Source organism: Penicillium arizonense (genome assembly GCF_001773325.1).
Source record: "Penicillium arizonense strain CBS 141311 chromosome Unknown PENARI_contig005, whole genome shotgun sequence".
In the NCBI taxonomy this organism is placed as follows: domain Eukaryota; kingdom Fungi; phylum Ascomycota; class Eurotiomycetes; order Eurotiales; family Aspergillaceae; genus Penicillium; species Penicillium arizonense.
Genome location: NW_019173282.1, coordinates 314743 through 334306, shown reverse-complemented (window position 1 = coordinate 334306; position 19564 = coordinate 314743). Strand labels below are relative to the sequence as shown.

The 19564-nt window shown below is 37.7% G+C and overlaps 5 protein-coding genes across 5 annotated transcripts; 2 read left to right on the top strand and 3 right to left on the bottom strand.

Moving 5' to 3' along the window:
- Positions 1–289: 289 nt before the first annotated feature.
- srgA (Rab family GTPase srgA) lies at positions 290–1013 on the bottom strand (the record flags this gene model as incomplete). The annotated part of the gene is made up of 3 exons (XM_022629831.1): positions 290–612; positions 669–936; positions 984–1013. The coding sequence occupies 3 exons, from the start codon at positions 1011–1013 to the stop codon at positions 290–292; spliced, it is 621 nt and encodes a 206-aa protein (XP_022490369.1).
- Positions 1014–1419: 406 nt separating this feature from the next.
- On the bottom strand, positions 1420–3489 carry PENARI_c005G03227 (NCA2 family protein; the record flags this gene model as incomplete). Its single annotated transcript, XM_022629664.1, has 4 exons — positions 1420–1657; positions 1718–1843; positions 1895–3415; positions 3473–3489. The coding sequence occupies 4 exons, from the start codon at positions 3487–3489 to the stop codon at positions 1420–1422; spliced, it is 1902 nt and encodes a 633-aa protein (XP_022490455.1).
- Positions 3490–3784: 295 nt separating this feature from the next.
- Positions 3785–5068, top strand: PENARI_c005G01453 (sterol desaturase family protein; the record flags this gene model as incomplete). The annotated part of the gene is made up of 4 exons (XM_022629583.1): positions 3785–3795; positions 4074–4314; positions 4371–4456; positions 4507–5068. 4 exons carry the CDS (start codon positions 3785–3787, stop codon positions 5066–5068), a joined length of 900 nt encoding a protein of 299 aa, XP_022490618.1.
- Positions 5069–6153: 1085 nt separating this feature from the next.
- PENARI_c005G10372 (uncharacterized protein) lies at positions 6154–6484 on the bottom strand (the record flags this gene model as incomplete). The annotated part of the gene is made up of 2 exons (XM_022629999.1): positions 6154–6286; positions 6354–6484. 2 exons carry the CDS (start codon positions 6482–6484, stop codon positions 6154–6156), a joined length of 264 nt encoding a protein of 87 aa, XP_022490305.1.
- A 4121-nt stretch (positions 6485–10605) lies between these two features.
- On the top strand, positions 10606–11020 carry PENARI_c005G08857 (uncharacterized protein; the record flags this gene model as incomplete). Its single annotated transcript, XM_022629919.1, has 2 exons — positions 10606–10685; positions 10744–11020. 2 exons carry the CDS (start codon positions 10606–10608, stop codon positions 11018–11020), a joined length of 357 nt encoding a protein of 118 aa, XP_022490546.1.
- Positions 11021–19564: the final 8544 nt, after the last annotated feature.

Genomic DNA, 19564 nt, shown 5'->3' with positions numbered 1-19564 from the left:
GTAGTTCAAAAGGTTGCAGGCAAAGTCTGGAGTATCTCGGGATTCCCTGGAGATCAACTAGTTTCGAAAGAAGTTGTATCTCGACCGGAGAGAGAGATTTTTTATTTTTTTTTTGGAGGGGCAACTTCGGGAACGGTACACAGCAGAATTCGAGAAATGTACCCCAGAAAGTGGGCCTGTGATAGGCATATAAACTACGGACATATACAGTACTGCAAAAACTTGGACGTTCAGACATGCGAAACCCAGAAAATAATAGAATAATAGCTCAAAGACAATGGTAATACAACTAACAACACTTTCCTCCAGAGTTACCGTTCAGACCCGAGCCCTGCTGGTCTATACTCACCCCCTGGGAACCCGATTGTTCGGTCTTGGATGTGTCCATCCCCTTCTTGATATCCGATGCAAGGCTATAGAATGCCTTCTCAATGTTGATGTTGTTCTTGGCTGACACCTCGAGGAAAGGAATACCGAGTTCATCGGCGAGCTGCTGGCCTTGCTCGGTAGTAACCGCTCGTTTCTCTTCCCAGTCACACTTGTTTCCAATGAGGATCTTGTGTACGCCTTCGCTGGCGTGCTGCTCGACGTTTGAAAACCATGTCCGAATGTCTAAATGGAGAGAGGTGTCAGGCACAGCCCACTGGCAAAGAAAAGGAGGGACTCACTTTGGAATGATCGCTCGTCAGTCACATCATAGACAAGGAGGATACCCATGGCGCCTCGGTAGTACGCCGTCGTGATCGTGCGAAAGCGCTCCTGGCCTGCTGTGTCCCAGATTTGCAGTTTCACCCTCTTTCCGTCCAGTTCGATCGTGCGGATCTTGAAATCGATACCGATGGTAGTGATGAATGATGGGGTAAAGGAGTCTTCACTGAATCGTAGAAGACAACATGACTTGCCCACGCCGGAGTCTCCGATCAACAGTAGTTTGATCTATAACCATGTCAGATTGCATCTCTTGTACGGCGGTGGATACTGACCAGGAAGTCATAATTCCGTGTGCCCGCCATGATGGATGGTCGCGATGTTTGTGAAGAGGGGTGAAAGGTGGCAAGGTGGACAGTCTGAGGATCGAACCCCGTTCAAGACTTGGGTTGTAAGGAAAAGTAGATGGGAATGGGGGTATTTGGAGAGAAGCGGAGAAGCAGCGTGGATAAATCGGAGCCTGGTAGGTTTCTCCCGAGGTATCAAAGGTTAGAGGAGAGAAACGATGCGACCGATATCAAATGTAAGAGGACAAGGGCGTTTACACAAGCGTAAGTTTTGACTTTGGGAAAGGAGGTCGATAACCAGAGTGGAGGTGATGACGGTACGCAACTACATACCTTATGTAAGCATCATGTGTTCAGTCTGTAACGTTATAACTAAGGAGTAAAGAGATGGCATGGATATTATATGTTATTCTGTCAAGTCCCTCTATTGAAAGTATGACCATCTCATCCTCTCAACCACGTGAAGCTGCTTATCGACTCCATCTTGTACATTAAGCAGATCCTGGATGTCTTCCCGGAACTCTTGATACTTCATGCTGCTAGAAACTGCTCTCATCTGCTGGAGTAGAGCCTCCGCCTCACATATCAGCTGTCCAGAATCTTTGTAAGGGATGGTTCCCTTGGATGAAATCGCAGAGGAAGTCAAAATCCGGGCCACATTGCTACAGTCATCGCGGTTAGTATTGGGGGAAGAATAGTTTGACCAGTTAGGAGCGCCTTACCGCAATCCACGCTTGAGTTCATATCGCTGCTTGCCCTTTTGCAGGCCTCGCCGGCTACCCAAAAGGCTTCCCAGCCATCTCAGGGCTGCAAAGGAGACCAGAATCCCCGGGGTTAATCCAACGAACCTAGCAAATTCAATCAATAATGCTCATGTTCTTCAATTCGGGAGCACATACCCAAAGACAAGTTCTTGGCTCTTTAGTAGAGCATCAATACCGCTGATGGCAATTTCAACATCAACCTTGGTCTTCTGGATTTGAATTAAGAGGGCGCGGATGAGATCGCCTCGAACGGTGCCAACAAGAGGCGACCGTAAGTCCCTTTCATACGCTTTCAGGACGGGGGTCAAGTCACCCTCCTTAACTGAATTCACGATGGCGGTGGTGTCTGCCACTCCTCCATGGAGGTCCGGGCGATCTCGAACAAAATCGACCACCATTCTTTCCAAGCTGGCCCGGTCAGCCAGTAGGCTATCCTTGCTCATGATGGCAATTTCGCTCTTTTCATCATGTCTGATCGTCCCAATGAGCTTTCGGATGGGGTGTACAACCCAGTTGCCCCAAAAGTCGATGGCTGTGGCGCCAATGTTCATAATCCCCTGAATGATTTCCTCTTGTCTGTTGGACAAGAACCTCATTGATACACTGCCGGAAAGGATTGCAGCTGAGATTGGCAACCAGTAGCGGACTATGCCTGAAGGGCGCCCATGGTGACTAACAAACATTGACACCGAAGCTGTATGCTGTGGCAACTTCTGTCGGAGAACATGCACAAGTCGTTCAATTAATTCGAGAGGCTGTTGTACAGGGGATTCACTCTGCGCTTGCATCTGCATCCTATCCATATCATGCGTCAGGGCTGCAAATACGCCCTCTTCCAACGCCTGGATGCTGGGCTCAAGGCTTATCTGGTGAAAAACAGCTTCGATCAGAACCACTGCCCTGTATACTTCATCGCGCCATTTCTTGCTGACGACCGTCGAGGTGGCGCTCGCAGTCGAGTCATCGGCCTCGAACGAATGCAACCCTTCCATCAGAAGGCCAAGGCTGCTGGTGTGAAGGTCCTTCATTGCAAGGATGAAGTCTCTTTTTTGCCGCATCTCCGCGCGCGATGACCTGATGGGAGCAAGCAAATGGCCGCGTATGGAGTGTCCACCTAATTTCCGGACACTCTTTTGGGCAACCTGGTAGAATTGAATCCACCTGTCAGCGATGGACGAGGTACCTTGGGTTTGTGTCAGATACGTGTTCTTGGTCCATCGAAACAGCTGCACTGGAGAGGTCTGGATCGTATACAGGCCGCTGTGCCAGACTGAGCCTAGCATCTCCCCCCAATAATAGGCTTCGTCGTGGAGTTCAAGCGTTTGGTCCAGAAGAGTGTTCATTATCAGCCCTGATGCCTGGACGGCAGCCTTTGCAGCTACAATCCATACATAGTCAGAGATATTCCCAGCGGACACCCCAGATATACTCGACTTTGATTGGAAACGAGAGACAGCCGGGACGGAGAGCAAGTCGGCCAATCGATTGGCGGGTAGAAGGGCTTGGGTTTTCGATGTCACTGAAATAGAATGGATGACATCTTGCAACTGGTCGATATGTTCTTGGGACTGATCGGGAAGGGAAGCGACCTCCAGTTTTGGAGTTGCAATCTGTTGCTGGAGGCGATCCAGCTGTGAATTGACGCCACAAACCGTTCTAGGGAAAACAATGAGTACAATGGTCCTGGACCTTGGGTGGTTCCACCACACTCACTCTCGTATGACCGACATAACTCCGGTGTAGTAAGAGTGAAGCTCAAAGGGGAAAAACGTGATGCCGTCATACACAAACAAAGCAAACAAAAGTGCAAACAGACCAAACTGTACTCGCGTCTACGCGTGTACAGCGCATACTGAACTTTTTATCTATTCTGGTACTCTGTACTCCGTAAGAATAGTAACTAGTAAATTGGAGCCTAGAGACTAAATTAAAGAAAGTGAAGACACTACAATATACCCCCATAACTCCGTACCTTAGATTAAGATCGTACGATTCAGCCATACACAGACGAGGGAATTCCACATTATGCAGGTGGGGTGACCTCGGATGCCGGCCTGCCAGTGGCCTTATGTCCTTTCAGGGGGGAAAAGTCTCGCCACGTCGGGATTAGATTGTCCCTGATCGCCTTTTTTTACTTTTGAATATTTTACATTCCCCCCCTTTCTATTCGTTCTTTATAAGAACTGACAACTGACTACTTCTTTTCCATCTTTTCACGTTTTACATACCTTCTTCTATTTGGAATACGACATTATGTAGGTTCTCCCTTTGACATTTCAGTCTTCTCCCCCCCAAGCCCTAACCTTTTGTTTAGGAACTCAACGGTCTTGTCCTCAGGGACTTACTGGGGCCAATTCGAGGAAATCTCCAAGTACAACACCCAGCTCAATGTGGCAGAGAGGCTGTGGGCTGCCTGGTATGCTTGGATGCAGAATGATGTTCTCGCCACTGGCATCATGTCGTTCGTGATGCACGAAGCAGTGTACTTCGGTCGGTCGCTTCCTTGGATTTTCATCGATACTTTGGGCTTGTTCAATCGCTACAAGATTCAAGGAGTGAGTGATCTTTCTAATTGAAGGAGATCCGTTGCAAGATTTCTAACAACATTTAGAACAAGATTCCCTCGCTCCGCGAACAGTGGGACTGCGCGAAATTTGTGCTCCTCAGTCACTTCACCGTTGAATTACCTCAGATTTGGTAAGAATCTCGATTCTCTAGCCTTGAAAATCCCACCTGACGGACTCTAGGCTCTTCCACCCCATGGCACAATTCTGTGGACTCTCAACCTCGATCCCATTCCCCACCCTTTGGACCATGGCATACCAGATTGCGGTTTTCTTCGTGATGGAGGATACTTGGCATTACTTCTCCCACCGCGCTCTTCACTGGGGCCCTCTTTACAAGGCCATCCACAAGATCCACCACCAATACTCGGCGCCTTTCGGCTTGGCTGCTGAATACGCATCTCCCATTGAGGTGATGATCCTAGGCTTTGGAACGGTCGGCTGCCCCATCCTCTGGTGTGCTGTGACCGGTGATTTACATATTCTCACCATGTACATCTGGATCGTGCTGCGCCTGTTCCAGGCTATCGATGCGCACAGCGGTTATGAATTCCCCTGGAGTCTTCACCACTTCCTTCCCTTCTGGGCTGGTGCTGATCACCATGATCTTCACCATGAGAAGTTCATCGGCAACTATGCTAGCAGCTTCCGGTGGTGGGATTACGTTCTTGACACCGAGTACACCCCGGACGCTCTGAAGCGTCGGAGGGAGAACAAGGCCAAGGTTTCAAACAAGGCGCAGTAAAGGAGCCTTTAGTTGCCCGTCTTCTTTTTTCGCCCTCTTGGCCTCAACCGACTTGTTGTCCAGCTGGCAACAGGCGTTCGTGGAGGCTTTTATGATACCATTTTGAGGATGGCTTATCAAATGTGATAATGTATTTAATACAACGTTTATGTGCTTTCAAGCACTAACTTAGAATTTTAATGGGATAGCCATTGGCCCCTCTACTATATTCATGGGGCCTCCTTAGCCCTAGTTGAGTCTGATCCGGTTTTCGGCAATCTAGCAATCTTTCAAATGTTATTTGACTAATACTCTACCGAATAGGACTTTATGTAACTTGGATCCCTAGGCAATTTGGTGAATATCTCTAGCCCCATCTCCGTCACACCCTCTTGATAGTTAATTCTCTGGTGACGACACTGGACTCAATACTGCATAAGCAATCTGATCCATTTTGTACGTACAAAACGATGCAGTTGCAAGGTTCCTTCGTGTCTGTGGGGCCCTGTAGTGCCCACTTGTATATTTCTATCTCTTCGTCGTGGTCTTCCCACGACCCTTCATGTGGTTTGGAAGCTTGGCATTTTGTCTTAGAATACAGTGCCTTTGGTTTGACTCATGTTCAGGTTTCTCATCATGCCCACCCAGATGAAGCCCAATACCATAAATGCGGTGCCAGAAGCAAGCATTCTTATTTGGGCGTAGCCGCAGGCTTTCACAATGGCATCCCCTGTTAGGCTACTAAATAGGTAACTAAGCTGCGCCAAAAGACCCTCGTAGATAAGGGCCAGATTAGTGATAGCTGATTCCGGTAGGTTTGCTCAAGTTGCTTCAAGAACGTCTCTGTCCAAATCGCTCCACAGATCGCACTACCTACAGCGCCACCAATACTGCCTATGACGAACAACAAGACAAGTACCACAGCAACGTGTTAGTGGTCGACAGAAGAGAGAACGGCAAGCTGCACGCAAAGAATAAAACCACTTCTAGTGACAGAGAAAATAAAATTAGCAAATGACAATATAGACAATATATCCACCTAATTGGCGGAAATGCACCATCAGGCCCAATCCGAAGATGTAAAGCGGTACCCAGACACAGATAATCTATTTGAAGCGACCTGTGATGTGGATGAGCCAGCTAGCAAGGAACAAGAAGACGAAGAAGACCACGCTAAAGGTGTTGCCGACATATCTAGCAGTGGCCACATCCAGCCCGTACACCAAGGATGAGAGGTGACTAGTAAGAGACCTAGAATGTCATATCTAGGAGACGTGCGCCTAAGATAGTCCTGTCATTAAGAAACTTGTAATTTAGGAATGGCATGGGGGCGAGGCAAGCCTCATAGAATCCAAATCCAATGATAAGAATCAAGCCCACCACAATCATGGTAACAATATAGCCAGCTTGCCAGCCGTGGGGTGCAGTACTGGCCATCTGAAGGGAAGGAGAAACATGACAAAGCTCTTAGCAAACAGGGAAACCTAGGGGACTGTATCACCTTTAGCAATTCGTCAACTGTTAGAAAAGACGTCACCTCACAATCGAGTTCTATGATGATCCAACAGATCTGTTCTATGTCGAACTACTGGGATTTCCTTTCCTTAGTGATAATGTCTTCCTTCTTAGTTCTGCGCAGGTTATAGGCCAGCAAAACATATAGGGACATTGCGAATGCCGGCAAGATGACTGCCCAAATTCCGTAACCCCATCGCCAGTTGATATGGCTAGAAATTCCATAGCGGTCTTGGATCCAGCAAATGTTAATATCGACACCGGTGACGAAGCAAATGCAAATGTAAGGTCTCGTTCGCAAATTCGTGACAGCGGACACATCCCAGCTATACGCAGGACCTCCAAAAACAATTGAATAGGAGACCTAGATTTGTGTCAGCGAAGCTGCAGTGGTAAGATCTATGGCCTTCAGCGTCTCACCTCCCCAGCACAGTAGATAGGGAGATCATACGATACAGCCAAAAAAAAAAAAAAAACCTATACCTAGAATGCAGAACCCAACCATCAGGATAAGTCCCATCCCGCGGCATAGCCCCAGAGGTCCAACGTCTTAACATTTGGGATGTATACTGCGGTCATAACAGAGGCCATAATGTTGACAATGGTTAAAAGTGAATGGCCTGCGAAGGAGCATGTTGCACATGGAGTCAAGCTATACAACAGTGGACTTGAGGTTGTTCACAAGTATCATGAACCAGATTCTATCAAAGAGTACGAATGTTGGCTGGAGTCACACACTACGGGAACGGATAAACATTCAATCTTAAGATCTAGCCTAAAGCCTATAAAATCTGTCAGTTCGGTAAAAAGGGTTCGACAAGGACGGCATGTTCATGAACCATGATTAGTGGCCAAGGCTAATGCAGCATATACTAGGGCATATCCAACTTTACATGACTCTATTCGGCTGAATAAATGGCTCCCAAAGCTGAAAATGAGGTGGCGCCGAGTATGGTCTGGCGGAGACGTTGGCAAATATCAGATTATATTGACAATCTTGGTGATCAGACCTCTTCGGTCGTGGCGGATATGCTTGGCACAATTTAACTGGCGCATGAGTACTAACGAGTTAATTACATTAAGCCCATTCAGATCACCTGTTTGAGCTCAGATAATCTGACGTCAGACCAAAAAGGCCTCTATGACTGAGTGATGTCACAGTGGCTGCGTACATAGCGGGCCTAGTGTAGTATGGTAAGCCAGGCATCCTAATAAGTCAGGCACTCTAGGGGTAGACTTCTTCACGACCCAATTGGCCCCGGACCTAACCTAACCTAACCTAGCTTTAGGTTGGGTTTTGTATCCTACCTCGGACCTACGATAGGTTTTAGGTTATACTGGGTGACCTAATAAAACCACTAGGTACCTAATTAGGTAATAAATATTGTAAATATACTAAAATTTTATAGCTTTATAACTTATATATTTTCGAGTACAATTTTAAGTATTTCTATTACCTCCTTTATCTCTAATTTTAATTTTCTTCCTTGACTTTAAATATTGATATATTAGATTATAATTAATTTTATTATTATATATACTATAATTCTACTAATAAGTCTTATATTTTTCCGCTTTGTCTTTAATGCCCATAGCTAGGCGCTACTCTCTAGTAGTAGAGATATAATAATTTTATTATCATCTACCTCTATTAGATTATTAAACCTATTAACTAGATCCTTAGTATTACTAATTAGGTCTATCTTAGTCTTATTAGGCCTCTTATCTTTCTCTTTCTTTACTATATTAATCTTATCTAAAGAGAGGGATCTTTTAAGCTCCTTTACCTCCTACTTTTCAGATAAATCTTAAAATATAAAGAAATATTATAAGTTTCTTAATTATTTTAGACTTTATACGACCGTGGCGATAATAGTATTATCTTGAGTAGTATCCAAAAGTCGCTATACGCTAGTATTAATTACTAGAATTAAGAGAATATCCTACATAAAGAGTAGTAATTATAGGAAAATAGCCTAAGTAGCTTTTTAGAATTAAAGAGGCTTAGAATTGATAGTAAAGAGGATAAAAGGTAAATATTTACACTTACGATTATTAATATATTAAGTCGCTTTATCCCTAATTAGTCTTACCTATAATTTATATCTACTTAGTATCTTGGTTAGCCTTAAGTTTAGTCTTATTATAACGTAAGGGCTTAAAGCGCAAAGAGTATTTAAGATATACTCTTAATACGAAATTAGGGCATTTGGAAAGGAGGTTTAGTATTAATCGTATTAACTATAATTTAATATAATTATCTAATAAGAATAATTAGAATTAATTACTAAAGGCTAATATATTTATCTATAGATAGTACTCGTCTATCTTTTAATTAACTATCTTTAAGAGAGTTAAATATAAACCTTTTCTATAGGACTCGCTTCTACTAGAGCTACTTTAACTTTTTGAGATAACTAAAAATTATATTATGAATATTAAATACTAGATATATAGTCAGTTATATATTAAGTCTTTAAAAGCCTTAGTTACATAGTGAAAGAATAGCTTAATAATATGTAGATAGTTAGCGCTATTTCTTAATATTTAAGTAGTATTTATTTATAATTATACTTTAGATAAAAAAGGTGGAAATATTATATAAAATCGTTTTAATAAAGTATTAGGAATATTAAATTATACTAATTCTTACGTCTTATATTAGGATAATCTTTTGACTCCTTCATTTAGAGGTTATAGATTACCTTATAACGTTAAAGGGCTTATATAAATCTATATCGCGAGATATTATATATGATTTAGGTTATAATGGGTTTCCTAATTCTAGTATCGCATACTAGCCTAGTTAATACTAACTATTTTCTAAAGTATTTTATTTCAATAGTACTATTTAGTGGAACTACCTTTAAATAAAAAGCTAATTAATACTTAGCTAGATAATATAAATAAGATAAGAAGTTTAGATAATATTAATATTATCTAGTAAAACTTACTAGGAGTTAACTAAGATCTTATTATTTAATATGTTATTAGTTATTAATATAAATATCTATTATTCCATCTTATATTTTGAATAATATATTAAAAGAAGAATACTACACGGATTTAAACTAGTATACGAATTAGAAAGGGGCTTAAAACTAAGAAGTACTTCTTAATAGACCTAGTTAGTATTAATAAAATAGCTAGTTATAAGTATAAATACCTATAAAAATAAAGAAGTCTAATAATTAAGCGTAATCGAAATCTTTAAAATTTAGTACAGATAGAGGTCATATGTTCTTACCCACTGCCCCACTACAACTTAACCCGGCAACTAACCCACCATTTTATTTTTCTTCCTACACTGCCCCTATTGCTCCAATTGCAATAAGAATAGGCGTAAAAAATAGCAAAACGGCGCAGCTTACTGTATACAAAGGCTAGCTATTGTATCTGCTCACGAGCGTAGTATCTCGTAGGTGAAATCAGCTACCGATTTCGGCTGTTCTCCTAAGACAATCTACAATACGCTTAAGCGCTATCACGAAGATAGCGCCCTCGAGAATCGTGAAAAAACCGGCCGTCCTTCGAAGTTAGACTCTCGAACTACTACTTACCTCTATTTATAAGCGTGTTGGCACCTATTTTAGACCTATAAATAGCTTAGTGCTACGACACCTAGTTATCCGGCTCGGTCTACTATATGGCGAGTTTTAAAGTAATTCGGACTTAAAAAATAGCGTTCGAAAAGGAAGATACTAATTAAGCCCTCTCTTATAAGGAAACGGCTAAGATTTACGCGAAAATGGCGGCGTGAAAGCTTCTAATCGTAGATCTTCTTAGACAAGTGATCGGTATAGCCAACCTTAAAACTTTAGACCACAATAGTGCTTCTATACGGACTCTAAGAGTCTTTAGCGCGATCTTCTAAATATTAAGGTTTACATAAAATATATTTTTATAATAATTTAGGCTAGAATCTAGCTAGGAGGTCAAATATAATTAATAATTATAGAACGGGGCGAAGAATCGCCTTTAGGGTCAATGCGCATTGCACTGAAGCATTTCCTATACAATATCAATGAAGTGGATTCTGACAAATGCCCTTGTGGAGAGGGTTCCTCTCAGACACCGAGACACGTCCTGCTGCAATGCCAGACGTACGGCGCATTGAGAAAGCGTTTATTTGACCAGTTTCATCGAGCAATTGGGCCATTTGAGCTGTCCAACTATGACAGTATCGTCTCTAACCCGCTGGCAACCCGCTACGTTGCCAAATTCATGCACCAAACCGGTCTTCTTGCCCAGTTTCAACACGCTGAGCAAGAAGGGTCTGATGATGAATCTGGAGACCTTGAGGTCATGGAACAGAGTCCCGAAGACGCTGGGCACTACCCAATGCTTGCTAACAACGTCGACGGTGGAGAGAACCTTGATGCGCTATTCGAATATACGCTGCCGGACTGGGCGATCCCTGAACGGCGTGAAACAACAATGAACAGCAATGGAGGCTGAAGTGAGGAGTCGAAGAACGGGGTCTGATCTTGCCTAGTGCTTACTAGGTAGGGGCTTTGATACGGAGGTGTGTACATGTCTCGTGAGAAGGAGGGCATTGGAGAGGTGGACGGTGCATCCACGCGCTCATTTTTGTATTCAATGCATTGCTGGCATTGAATTTCTCATTTGTACTGCGGGTTTTATGGGCTTTGGGTTTGGGTTACATGTAATAGGCTGGTGCTTCCACTCTTTGAGAACCAGCTTCCCCCTTTTTTTGTACTGGAGCATGATCAGGCGTACGGACACGAGTCTTGCTTCAACCGGAAAGAAGCGCCTGCATAGCCATTACGATACGAGTTAGGCTCCAACAGGTTAATAGAACTTTGATTGATTGATTGATTGATTGATTGAATCGCCTTTAGGGAGGAGTTATACTACAAAGTCGTATATTTCGACCCTTAAAAAAGGTCTAATACTAATCTACATCCCTAATTTAGTATTTTAGCAAGATAACGCGAGGATTTATCTAGTAAAGGACACCGTTAAGAGTGGATTAAAAGTTATAGAGTATACGTCGAAGACTAGCCCGCGCACTTACCCGATTTAAACCCAATTAAAACGGTATGGCGCTAGTTAAAAGTGAAACTTTTTATATTATTTCCGAAGCTTATTAGTGTAGGAAGATCGGAGGTAGACTAGCATTATTTTAAAAAATGCCTAGTGGAAGCTTAGAAGGTATTAGATGAAGCAAAGATAGATACGCTAATATTAAGTATAAGAAGACGTTTAAAGGTAGTGCGGAAGGCTAAGGGGTATTATATAAAATATTAAGCGAATTTTCGAAAGTAATATTATTAAGCAACCCTAAAGTTTAATTATATTATTATAGACCATAAAATGGTGGTGCTATATACTATGTAAGTGATATATATATTTTGAGAGGGGACCTGAAAAAGAGGAGTGGGTAAGAACGTTTGAACCCCCATGATAGTAGTCGAGGAATAGACTATTAAAGTCTATAAGGTCTTATAGTTACTAAATATATTTATAGATAGGATTATTAGCGGTAAGGGTATAAAGTAAGCCCTTTCAAATATACTACGAAATAATAGATAGTAATAAGATAGAAAGGAAGCTAATTAAGTATAAGAAATTATAAGATCTATTCCTCTTAGTCTAATTAAGAGAAAGGAGTAATAGTATTTATTACTATTAAATTTAAAATATATTAGTAGAGTAAGAAGAGTAAGACTATAGCTGTGTCATAGGCCCGCCCCCCACCGTCGCGGGTAGGGGGTGTGCCACAGCCATAATGCAATTAACCTCTATAATGCAAATTTCCTATTTTTGTAGCTTCTAGCTTATTTTCTAGCTATATAAGGTCTAGGATCCTGAAATAAAGCCTATCAATAGCCTTATTAGCTAATAATATATTATCCTCCTTATTTTTAAGTGTTTCCTCTAATTCCTTAGCCGCTAAATCCGCCGCTATTTGCACTACGTCTTTCCCCTAAGTAGAAAGCTTCGAATTATCTTCTTTCTTACACCTACGCTATACTAGCCTATTTCCTAAAATTAACGAAAGAGGGCTTTTTATAGCTCCCTTTACCTCGCACTTAATTTTTAGCTTTATCCTAGGCGTTTTATAGCTAAGGGCGCGCGTAAGGCTTATCTCTATAAGTTCCGTATTATATAGAGACGATTTTTTAGCGTTAATTACGCGCCGTATATACTTCCGATTTTTTTATAAATTAAGAGTTAGATTATTAAGTAGTAGGAAGACTATATTTTCTAATTTTTTAATACGCGTATAAGATTTAGGCGGAGAATTAGTCGTTAAATTTAGGAATTTATAGATAGGTAATAGCTTATTATATATATACAAGGTCTCTTTATCCGAATAGTACCCTAAAGTATCTAAAACTAATTTAGAATCTAGTAGCTAGATACTAGTATATCTAAATAAGGTTTAAATAGTTTTAGATTATAGAGCGCGGTATCGGATAGTATCGATATTATAAAAGAAGTCATTTTTTATTATTTCTACCTTACGCTATAACTTTAGTATTCGCTATTTTAAAATAATACTCTAGACTTAAAAAGGCCTTAGTATTAAGTAGCTAATATAGATAAGGTATATAAGATATAAAATACTAAGGAATAATTAAGTTTTCCTTATAAAAGTCGAGAAATTTGATAGTTATATATAGTATATAATTATCTATTAGTAAAAGCCTTAGTCGTCTATATTATATATGTTTTTCATAGCTTTATGAAATAAGTAGAGCTATTAGTATATAGTCTTACTGTCAGGACCACTACCTGACTGAGGAGGTCGATGACGCGTAAGGCATACAGAGATGCCTTAGGACGTATGTGAATGGATGATCTAGGACCTCACCGCCCACGAATGGGCCAGTCGTGTATATAAGCATTTCTCGCTGGTCCGTTGGACGGACTAGCGTTCAGTCTCTTCACACAATCAACCTTATTGTATTACACGTATAACTAGGCCATCTACCTCGCTTACCTACCCAAACCTAGAGACTGCGTGGTCTCACACTTACTATCTATCTACTAGGCGTTAAATATATAATTTTATATACTAAAGAAGAGGTTAATATATTACGATATTAGTCTTCTATATAGATACCTCCTTTAACTAGAAATTATACAAGTATTACCTAGCTATTCGCAGCGATATATTTAATACTAGTAATAGTTTTATCTTAATCTCTAGTAGTAATACTAGTAATTTAATATATAAAGATTAATATATAAAGATAATATACTAGTAAAGTCCTTCGCTATTTTAGAAGCTAGTTTTATCCTAATTATAGATCTTATAAGATTCGAAAAAGTAAGCCTATTATACTAATAGCTAATAACCCTAGGATCCTTAGCTTAAATTTATAAAGATTCTTTTAGTTTTTAGATAATAAGCTTAAAATATAGAGATAGACGCTATATTAATCGATAGCTAGCTATATATAGAACTAATAACTCTCTCTAAATCTACTAGTTTTAATATCTTTTATATGTAGAGATATATAGTAAGAATTTAGTAGTTTAATCTAGTTAAGTAATACTTTTCCCTAATTTAAATTTAATATATTATTAGTAGTAGGGCGATTAGAGAGAGATATCTATATATTTTTGTAACTATAAAGCTTTAAATAAGATATAAAATAATAGTTTATAGCCTTATACAGGGATAAAAATTCTTATTATAAGTATCTAATACCTTAGCTAGTAGAGCCTTCTTATTATAAGCTTTTTCAGATATTTTTAGTAGATAGAATTACGTATAAAAATTAAAAAATAGAGTTAATTTTAATAAATTTATAAATTAGTTAGTGGTTAGACTAAGTCTAGCTACTAACGTATTTCCCAAGTGAGCTGGTCAGCCAAGCGAGCTGGCCACCCCAAAACACCATAATAAATGCGATAAATTACATAGTATCACGACAACGGCAGGTTTTAGGGACTTTTCCTTAAAAACTAATGCTTTTTAGGTGGTATTCAGTCTCTAACGGGAGTTTAAAGAATTTCTATAACTTAGTACTTGAGATATAATCAGATATTTATATTTCTAGCTCCTAGCAACGTAATTTTCGATACCGTAACAATGCAGGTTTCAGATTTCATCAAAATATATAGTGTTGGAAAGCCTTATCAACAGCTATCAGCAAATAATTTAATAAAATAAAAACGTGGTTGTTGAGATATCAGTTGTAGAATATATCGTATTTACTATGGTGTTTTGGGGTGGCCAGCTCCCTTGGAAATAGGTTAGTTTATAAAGAACGGTAGTAACTTAATTTTACTAGAAGGCTATATACTAAATAGAAGTAATCTAGTATTTATAACCGCCGATTCTTAGGGTATATAATATTACTAAAAAAAATATATGTGTTTTTAACTAAATAATATATTAGAAATATAATTACCATACCTTACCTAGATAGATTTAGTATATATTTACTAGAGTCTAATTATTAAGCATAATAAGGGTCCTTTCATTATCTCCCTAAGATTATAGTTAGCCAAGTAAATACAATAATCTCTCTAATCCCTAATATAACTAGCTTAAGATAGATATAATTAAGGATTTCTCTGCTAAAGACTATCTAGTTTAGTTATTTGTTTACTAGTATTCTATTAGCGTATAAGAGGCTCTTTTTAATATTTTAAGGATAATTTTATATTTCCTTAGTTTTTATAGAGACAGCGGGTAGTTAGGATAAGCTAGATGTTTCGCTATATTTTCGCTAGTATTTTATAATTAGATTAATATTTTTCTAGAATGATCTTAATTAATTCGATATTTTCTTTTATTTCTAGAATTTTAACAATACTTCTAGTATTTCCTATATTTAAGAGTAGTTAGTATCTATTAGTTATACTTAGAGGGCTACCTCTTCTATTTAACTAAATAATATAGTTTATTTTAGGCCTTTCTTTCGCCTTGGACCTTTTTAACTTCTACTTATTATAATCTTTAGCTCTAATATAGATAGGGTTACGCTATTATTTCGCTAATACTATTCGTAGAGTAAAGGAATAGAGAAGATATTATATAGATAGGAGTATTATTATAATAGGGCTAGCTATACGCCTATTTCCTAATATTAGATAGCTCTTAAGTATTTAGTTTATAGATAAAACGCTATTAAAAATCTTAATTTAATATTGCCTTGGTAGTAGAGTTTAGACTAGAATTTACTAATAAAGACTAATCTTTAGTCTAAAACTACTATTTAATAGCCTAAATTAGAGTTCTATTTTTTAATAAAATAATTTAGCTAGTTATATAGTATTAGTTATCGATAAAATAGGTAGGAATGTAGCGTATTTTAAGATAGCGTTTATAATATTATCTTTATAAACTATCTATAGTAAGTAGATAATAAATTCTATTACTAGATCGCTAAAAGGTTACTGGATATTAGTAGTAACTATAATTCGCTATAAAATCGATATCTTCGCGTAGCTCCTTTTAGTATATTAGGTAGGTATTCTTTAATATATTAGGCTATATCCTTTTATAAGTTAATCTAATAGAATTTATATTTTAGTAATTTAGTAGTATGAGTCTAGCTAAAATATCCTATAAGGGGATTGTTGTAATAGGTTTTTAGTAGATTTTAAAGTAAACTATTAATTATAGAGATATATAATTAGTCTTGATATTTTAGAAGGCTATTATAGTCTATTTACTATATTATTCTAACTTAAGATTACTAATCTAATATTATATCTCTACATTTTCGCATTATAGCTATTTAATAAGGGATTTTAAGTCTATTATAATGTCTAATTCATAGACTTATTTAAACTATATAAGCACGCTTAAACTCCTACTAGATAGTTATATAATCTTTTCTAGCGGTATAAACTATTATAGCGTCTTCGACTAGAGGTAAATATATATAGTAGTAATTAACGACTTTTCTAAAAGCTATATAATAGTAATATGCTTAATAATATAGAGTTATTTAATAGTTATCTCTTATCTAGAAAACGCTTAAGAGCGGTATATTTTATAGTATAAAGGTATTCGATAATATAGAGAAGCTTAATAATGATTCTCCTCCCTTACTAACGCTTAATAGCGCTATAGCACTTAACTATATAGGGATATTTAATAGCTATCTCTTCTTTTATTAAGCTTTAGTATTCTAGTCTTTTTTATGGTTTTTAATAGTATCTTACTATAGATATAGCTATATTATAAGATAACCTCTACCCTCTTAGATAGGGGGTATCTTATAGCTATAATATAATTAACCTCTATAATATAAATTTCCTACTTTTTTAACTTTATATATATTTCTATCTACTAAAAATACCTAAAAAAGCTTATAATAAGGAGGCTTTACTAGCTAAGATATTAGATACTTATAATTTATACGAATTTTTATCCCTATATAAGGATATAGACTATTTTCGTATATCTTATTTAAAGCTTTATAATTATAAAAATAGATAGATATCTCTCTATAATCGCCCTACCACTAATAATATATTAAATTTGAATTAGGAAAATATATTAATTAGCTAAATCGAAGTGCCAAATTCTACATATAAAAGATATTAAAACTAGTAGGTTTAGAGAGAGTTATTAGTTCTATATATAGCTAGCTATCGATTAATATAGCGTCTATCTCTATATATTAAGCTTATATCTAAAAACTAAAAGAATCTTTATAAATTTAAGCTAAGGATCCTAGGGTTATTAGCTATTAGTATAATAGGCTTACTTTTTCGAATCTTATAAGATAGCTTATAGATTCTAGTCTAACTATAGTAACTCCTAGTCTAATATTTAGGTTATTATCCCTTCTTAATTAACTACCTTAGTCCGCGATAGTTCTGTAGAGGAACTACCTTACTAAAGCACTTTCAAATATATCTTTAGAAAGAAAAGATAGACTATTAATTAGGTCACTTTCTTATTTATCTCCCTAATTTTTATTTCTTAGATATCGGATATATTTTTCCTTTATTTTTCCTTTATTTTTCTTTAGTAGCTATATTATATATAGATAGGTAGTAGAAGGAGATAATGTTTTAGCTAAAATAATAAGGATATACATGGGGTTCAAAAGTATCTTCCCACTCCACTTTTTCGGGTCCCCATGCAAAATATATATATCACTTACACTGTATATAGCACCACCATTTTATGGTCTATAAGATTATAATTAAATTTTAGGGTTGCTTAATAATAGCACTTTCGAAAATTCGCTTAATATTTAGTGTAATACCCCTTAGCCTTCCTCACTGCCTATAAACGTCTTCCTATACTTAATATTGGCGAATCTATCTTTGACTGATCTAATGCCTTCTAAGCTTCTACCAGGCATTTTTTAAAATATTTCTAGTCTGCCTCCGACCTTCCTTCGCCGATAAGCTCTAGAAACATCGCAAAAAGTTTCACTTTTAACTAGCGCCATACTACTTCAATTAGGTTCAAATCGGGTGAGTGCGCGGGCTAGTCTTCGACGTATACTCCGTGAGTTTTAAACCACATTTACGTGTCCTTTGCTAGGTGAATCGTCGCGTTATCTTACTAAAATACTAAATTAGGGGTGTAGATTAGCATCAGACCTTTTTCGAGCATCGAAATATACAACTTTGTAGTATAACCCCTTCCTAACCGCGATTCTTTATCCCGTTCTATAATTATTAAATCTATTCGACCTCCTATCTAGATTCCGGCCCAAACTATTTATGAAATATCTTTAACGTATACTTTCGTATTCACAAGATCGCAGGTATGACCCTCAGAGTCCGTACGGAAGCACTATTATAGTCTAAAGTTCGGGGTTCGCTACACTAAACACTCGTCTGAGAAGATCCACGATTAGAAGCTTTTACGCCGCTATTTTCGCGCAAATCTTAGCTATTTCCTTACAAGAGAAGGCTTAATTAGTATCTTCCTTTTCGACCGCTATTTTCCGAGTCTAAATTGCTTTAAAACTCGCTATATAGTAGACCGAGACGGATAACTAGGTGTCGTAGCACTAAGCTATTTATAGGTCTAAAAGGGGTGTTAGCGCGCTTATAAATAGAGGTAAGTAGAAGCTCGAGAGCTTAGTATAGGGGGACGGCCGGTTTGGGGAAGTCTTTTAAATAATTGATACTCCTTAAAGCGTTTTAACGTATTGTAGATCGTCCGACGGCTACATTCGAATTTATTAGCTAGGTTTAACTACGAAATACCATTTTTATGGCCAAATATAATAGCTAACTTTTGCTTAGTAGATAGTTTAGCCGTTTTACGACGTTTTGAACTCATTTCCAATAAAATCGGATATCTAGGGGAGGTGTAGGAAGAAAAATAAAATAGTGGGTTGGTTGCCGGGTCAAATTGTAGTGGGGTAGTGGGAAGATACTTTTGACCAGTATCTGTATAATCTTCTAGTTTCTTTTTAAATATACCTTTTTCTTTATAGGTTTTAATTCGTAGATTTCTAATATAATAGTATCCTCTACTATAGCTAGGTCTTCCTATATATAATTATAATTAAGGTATCCTTTATATTATATAAGACATTACCTTAGTAGAGTGCTATAATAGACTCTAATCTTCTTAATCTTATATTCTAGCTAGCCTTCTACTAGAACTAGCCTAGATATGTTATCTTTCTTAGGATCGCCTCAGAATTTCTTAATAAGATATAATAAAATAGGGTAAATTAACTAATATAATAGGGGTAGTTAGATAAGAGTATACCTATTTACCGATCTTATCCGCTATCTAAAAGGGTCTAATATACTTAGTATCTAATCTTATTAAAACCCTATATAAAGTAATATACTTAGTATATAGTAAGACCTATTCGCTAATACTAAATAATATATTAATATAATTTTTATCATAATAGCGTTTTATATCCTTCTTAGACTAGGTTAGTTTCTTCTATATAAAGGACCTCCACTTTTTAAGATCCTTTATCTATACTACTATATTCTTATAATACTCCTATAGACGTCTACACTAATCCTTATATTAGATTTAAATACATAGGATACCTTATATAGCGAGATTCTAGT